The sequence below is a fragment of the Octodon degus genome, unplaced genomic scaffold (assembly GCF_000260255.1).
Source record: "Octodon degus isolate 3935 unplaced genomic scaffold, OctDeg1.0 scaffold00015, whole genome shotgun sequence".
Classification (NCBI taxonomy): Eukaryota; Metazoa; Chordata; class Mammalia; order Rodentia; family Octodontidae; genus Octodon; species Octodon degus.
In genome coordinates this window covers 5923094-5929690 of record NW_004524591.1, presented here as the reverse complement: position 1 = coordinate 5929690, position 6597 = coordinate 5923094, and the positions used below count along the sequence as shown (strand labels likewise).

General features: G+C 43.4%; 1 protein-coding gene and 1 non-coding gene across 2 annotated transcripts in view; one reads left to right on the top strand and one right to left on the bottom strand.

The window, feature by feature from the left end:
* The window catches only part of Ispd (isoprenoid synthase domain containing), a 342357-nt gene that overhangs the window by 21305 nt on the left and 314455 nt on the right, over nucleotides 1-6597 (top strand). Inside the window, exon 2 of the mRNA XM_023709846.1 lies at nucleotides 3755-3904. Coding sequence (XP_023565614.1) covers nucleotides 3755-3904 — 150 coding nt within the window. The remainder of the gene's footprint in view (nucleotides 1-3754; nucleotides 3905-6597) is intronic.
* Nucleotides 88-194, bottom strand: LOC111815382. The gene has a single exon (XR_002820077.1). It is a non-coding gene; the product is annotated as a U6 spliceosomal RNA (small nuclear RNA).

Here is a 6597-nt window from a genome sequence, read left to right as displayed (position 1 = left end):
GAAAGTACAGTTTCAACAAATAATACACTGCATATATTCTTCTTAGTGGTTAATTGCTGTACAAGATGCAGACTTGTGATCCTACTTAAAAATATGGAACGCTTCACGAATTTGCGTGTCATCCTTGCGCAGGGGCCATGCTAATCTTCTCTGTATCGTTCCAATTTTAGTATATGTGCTGCCGAAGCGAGCACGTGCCTTTCTTTTTTGCCGAGTACGCTTTTCTTTCATGCTTTAGAAATACTCATCGTAGCTGATGTGAAGTCTCTCACCTGCTAAATTTGACGTGTTGGTCTTCTCACAGGCAGTTTCTCCAGCTTGTTCCCACAGCTCTCCCCCATGTGTAGGTCATATTTTGCTCTTTATTTTTTATTCATTTATTTTTTTTGTGGAACTGGAGATTGAACTCAGGCCCTTGCCAGGGAAGCACTTATTCATAACACTGAGCCATCTCCCTGACCCCATATTTTGCTCTTTAGATGCATTTTTTAAATTAAAAATGAGGTATCTTATAAAGAAAATCTTCTTAATTTCCAGGTGTTGATTCTATAACTTTAAGCTTCCAAACACAATTGCTTGCTTATTTGTACATAAGTTGGTTAGTATATTTTAGTTGAAGGCTTTTCTTTTGCAAAGAAAATTATCTGCTGCTGTTCAAAGGGTGGGGATGTGGATGCCTACATGACCTCTGGAAGGGCCACGGTTTTAGCAGGGCTCTTTCCCTGACCTCTTCTGTGGTCTGGCTCTGTTACTACTATAGCCTTACTGTTAAACTTCTTTCATTACCTGCTAATTGCTGTACTTTATATACATTTCTGATAATGCTTGGGGCATAATCACTGTAATTGTCATCTACTTAAGCTCTGGCCTGTGTGTAAGGGTAGTTTTTGAGGTCAATATTTGAGATTGGCTGGGGTGCCAAAAGCACTCTGGTTGGCTGTACTTTTCTTTTGTCTCCTCTGGTACACTAGATGACCCATAGTCCAGTTTTTTTTTTTTTTTTATTTTCATGTAGCCAAAACTCTCCTCTTATTTGGTTCCCATATAATTTACCCTTTAGCTGAATACCTTTAGGCTTAAATTTCCCTATCCCCTATTCCCAATAAATACATCTTCTAGAGAGCTTTGTAGATCCCTTAGACCCTTGCTCTTCCTCCATGACCACCCCTGTGTTCCTGCTTCAGCTCTGTGGCTGGACGCAGTGTCCTGTTTCTCTTAGTGACAGCTTCCTGAGCAAGTGCTTCAGGGGAACAGTGAAGACTGGCTGTGTCCTTGCTGCTGTCCTTTCTTGGCCTGGAGACTGCACCCTGTAAATGTGGGGGAACTTCCTGGTCAGATCTGCGTGGAGATTATCCTCCGTGTCCTGCTGCCAAAGAGAGGCAAACTAATGGCACTCGGCCTCTTCTGTGGGGCCCTTGGAAGAGCCAGAGCCGTGTGTTCTTAGCTGTACCTCCCCCACCCAGGGCTTCTTTCACACTGAGCTGGGTGGAGGATAAAAGAAAAAGGTCATGGCTCATGCCTCACACTTTTTTAAAAACCAAAATTCAGAAGATTAAGTATTTTTTTTTCCTAAGGGGCTTAAAAGCTCAGGGGCTTAAATTGTTTTGAAAATAATCTTTTGCTAGTTTTGCTGGGGTAGAAGTCTGCTGAACTCTGCATAGTGACCTTTTCGACACCTCGTGTTGTCTTTTAGTGAATTTTTAGAGAATTCGTGACCTAGGATATAATTCTAGCATTATCTGTAATAGTAGCATTAGACAGTTCATATTTTCCTTAAAAGGCAGTACGTGTTTGTGGGTACTTGTCCACATCTTCCCTGTCTTCTAACCCCTGTCAAGTGTCAGGCTTGGCCAGCTGAGCTTGTTCCTTATCTGCTTTTTGCCTAGCTGGGCTGTTGCGTCTCAGTCCCAGCTGCCTCCGTGTCACATCTAGGCCTGCTCCAGATTTCCACTTGAGGCACTGGAAATGGTGATGCAATTTGTGAACTGTCTGCTTGGCTCGTGCATTGGCTTTGATTTTCAGCCAGTCGCCTTGCCTTTGTGAGCCAGCATGTGGACTCTGTCTTGCTCTGATGTTGGGCTCTTCAAAAGCACACTTGTTCCTTTCAGATGCTGGCTTTATTTACTGTGATGCTCATGTGACAGTTGGATGAAAGAAAGGAGATTTTGGAGTCACGATAAGGTGTGGCTAACAGAACCTTAGTTTAAAAGAACTTCATCAAGCCTCCTGTCTGGTCATGACATTCAAGACTGCATTATAAATGAGACCCCATTTAAAATAAAGGGACAATTGTCACACATCATGGTGTCTCTTTATAAGTTTAGATGCAATTATTAATGAGACAGCTTTCATCATATTAATGAAAATCAATGGATATGTTGCGAGAGGAGCTTTTGTGGAGGTTGTGTTTGAAAGAAACTGTTTTTCAAAGGAATTAGAGTCAGACATAGATTCATTGTTATTTGGGTTGTTTAGAGATCTTGGCGAGTTTGACTGTTTCCTTAAATTATGTAACATTTAAGTTAAATGTTCTACAGACAACTTATTAGTAACATCAATTTGTAACTCACTTCACTTATTTCATAACAGTTTCTCTTCCTTCTTCCCATCTGCAGGGAATACCCAGTTATATGTCAGCATCTGTGACAGTCTGTGCTTTGTTGACATGACTAGAATACCTGAGAAAAGCAATTTAAATGAGGAAAAGATGATTTGCACTGGAGCTTTCTGTTCCTGGCTGACTGGCCCCACTAGTTTAGGCCCCTGGCAAGGCAGCTGCCTCGAGGCAGGAAGGTAGCAGGAGAAGGATGCTCACCTCACGCAGCCGAGAAGTAGGCCACCAGCGAGTGGAAGGGTGTGCGGCAAGGCATGCTTTGTCTTGGTTACTTTGCTATCCTCGCAGGGACAAAATATCCGATACCCAGAATTTAGGAATAAAAGGTTTATTTAGCTCACAGTGTGCTGGAGGTTTCGGTTGTTACTCGGCTGCCTCCAAGGCAGAGTGGTCCATGGCACAGGGCAGCAGTTCATGGAGGTGGAAAACAGCAAAGAGAAGAGCAAAAGGGAGTGGCAGAGGCAGAGAGCAAGCCTCTCTCTCTCCTTTATATGCAGGCTTCCTGCCCCAGGGCCGGTGTAGCACTCCCACCCGTAATCTCAGCATTGGACCGTGAATCGGTCACAGACTGAGAACCATCCCAGGACTTCATGAGGCTTTGGGCGTCATCTAGACACAAGCATGATCCCTTCAATGCCTGACCTCAGTGACGACATACCTCCTTCGACTGACCCGAACTTCTAACAGCCCAGTCAGCTTTGAATGCATCTGTTGGATTAAGTCGTTGATGAGGTCACTGCCCTCATGGTCCAACCTGTTCTTTAGGGTGACTGTGACTACACTGGCGAGTAAGCCCTCAGTATGAGTACTAGAGGGGCTCCTCATATTTAAGCTGTAACAGCATTCTTTTAATGGTATGTGACGTAAGTAACTCGTGAGGAAAAGGATTTTGAACCTATTATGAGAGTTATATTTTTTATTCTATAGTGTATAGAATGACAACACTGAAATTGGTTTTGGCCTGAGATAATACATTGATTTGTGAACTGAGCAAGCATTTGTTCAGATGCTGTTCTGAGATAAGCTGTTGAAGGTCTACGTAACATTCATTGCTGAAAGTGAGATACAGAATCTGTAGTTTTTCCTTTCAAATGCTCTGTAGTTGAAATAATTATGCTATTTCCTATTTTGGTGCTTTAGGCAGCAGGAGCAGTCCGACCTCTTGTGTCTACTGTCATCAGTCCCTCGGCTGAAGGTTGCTTAGACCACTCACTGGAACGCGCGAGATACCGCGCAAGTGAAATGCCACAGGCCTTCCTATTTGATGTGATCTATGAAGCCTATCAGCAGGTAAGAAGCTTGAGTTTTGGAGAAGGTGGTGTTATGTTGTACTTCCTAAGAGCATGGGCACATATGGAAAATTTCCAAGAAAACACATGGCGTACAGTTGTACTGTTAAGCTAAGATTTATTGCAATGCAGTGTAAGGATATGCAGCTTGATCAGAGGAGAAATACAGATAGTATGGAGGAGTCTGCTTGGGGGCTTCCTTAACCTCTCTCCCCTAACAGGACATGAGGCATGGTCTACTCCAGGGAGAATGCAGCATACGTGCTGGGTTTCTCCCAGGGACACCCTTTAGAGACTTAGCACCCAAGTGTTTATTGGGGCTGGTTGCATAGACAGGTTCTGGCTAGCATGTAGAAATGTTCCACAGTCTCTGAAGGCACGCGGATGTTCAGCATCAGCAGTGTGGTGCATGCAGACAGTCCAGGCACGGCGAGCTGTTCCTGCCCGCTAACTCCCAAATGATGAGCCTCGGCCTTTCTTAGAGACAGATCTTCTTAAGGACAGTCTTACCAAGAATAATGTTCTGCCCATCTACTCAGCTATCTTGGTTAACATTTATAATTTCCTAAAATTGTCAAAAATTTTTTCATGTTCTTGTAGTATTTTTGGATTTTTTTCTCTTGTTCGGAAATACTTCTATACTTACATAATTTTATTACTAGTTATTTGCATGTTTGAATAGAGAGTTATTGAATGTCATGTATTGAGCTTGTCAGGCAACTTCTAAATGCAGTAGGGTAGACCAACCAATTCTGTGACGCGGTGGTATTAGACAGTCAGAAAATACTTTGGGAAAGACTTTGAGAATTATAGGGTAAAGGTAATATAAATATTGAAGTTTATATGAAAATATAATGGGTATGATTTGGATAAAGGGTCATTTATATACATACATTGAATTATAAATCATTTTGATTCCATCCATTACCGTTTTAAGCGAGGGTTATTGAGACTGCCTTCATCATGGCTGAATAGAGGCGGTGCCATGTTGGAGCTCCTCAGAGAAAGTGGAAACACAGGTAATTGAAGAAAGGGCGGGACATCCATCCATATGCCCAAAGCAATGTGAAATAAAAGACTGGAAGATCAAGTAAAACATAGGTATAGGGCTTGTAAAACAGTTATCCACCTCACAGGGCTGCCCATGGGTCTTGCCCCCGTGCAGGGCAGGTCCACCATTCTGGGAAATTTCCAAGAAAACATGATGCACTGAAATAGTGCAGCTAACTTGAGCCCAACAGGATGGATTTGGGGTCCGAGGCCCCTCACCCACCTTCTATCCTCTTGAAGGTGCAGGATGTAAGCAGCCTAGGGTGAGGAAGTCAGAGCCCCCACCCCAGTGTGTGAGGAGCCAGCACTGGGGAGTGGAAGAGGCTTTCAAGATCCAGGAGGAGCCCTGGTGCATGGGACTGGGAGCAGCCTCAGGCTGCCTCTGTCTGCAGGTGCCACGGCCACTCGGAGAGCGATGCTGAGACAAACAGAGTAGGCAGACCTGGGCAGGCCTTCTGGAAAACCACTGGCTGAAAGCACAGGCCTTCCATACTGAAACTGGAAGCCAAGATCAGCGCTACACCCTGCACTAACCCTATTGCAGATGTGGTGGGATTAGCAAGCTCAGATTGGGCCTCTGATTTGTAAGCCGTCTTATTAAAAACCTTTTGTGCAGCAAAAGAAATCACCAGCAACCCACAGAAAGGGGAAAATTTTTTGCCAGCTGTTCCTCAGAAAAAAGACTGATTTCTATAATATCTAAAGAACTGAAAAGAATCAAAACCCCTGAATTAAAGACCCAGTCCAAAAATCAGCATCTGAGATGAGTAGACAGATGACAAATAAATATATGAGTAAGTGTTCAATACCACTGATCATTTGAGAGGTACAAATTAAAACATTACTGAGATCCATGTCACCCCAGAAAGAACGACTATCACCAAGAAGTCAATGAATGACAAATGCGAGAGAGGCTCTGGGCAAAAAGGAACCTTCTCCACTGTAGGTGCAAGTGCAGGCTGGTGCAACCAGTGTGGGAATGAGTGTGGAGATGCCTCCAAGGAGCAGGACCAGAAGTTCCATTTGATCCAACTATCTCCCTTTTTGGTATCTTCCTGAAAAATCAGAAGCATCATATCACAGCAGTATGACTTCTGTCCTTTAATTTGTATTTATTTTATTGCTATGAAGGTGAAGCTTTGTATATATGTTTTTTTTTTTTTTTAATTTTCTGTGTTACTTCAGTCTTTAGTCTCAATTCTCGTGTCCCTCCTCAGGTTCCTGTATGGAAATCCAACCTGCGATGATGTTAACAGGTGGTGGCCATAGAGAGGTTGTTAGGTCACTGAAGCTCCATCCTTGTGAGTGAGACTAGTACCTTTGTGAAGAGAGGCCAGGGCAGCTTCTGCTGTGTTAGGACTCAGCAGGACTCAGCCCGTCTACCGGACTGTGCCGTCTGTGAGGATTAGGAGGTCGCACACACAGATGCTGCTGGCGATTCATCCTTTGATTTTCAAGCCAGTGGAGTTGTGGTGGTTTGTTCATAAATTGCCCAGTCTGCATTGTTTTGTTATAGCAGTCTGACTGGACATAAGACATTTATTAAAATCATATCAATATTTCTTATTAACACCTACTATCCACTTTTCTTTTGGGGGTCTTGTTAGTGGGGCTTTTTCTAAATCCTAGAGCAGTAGAGGTGAA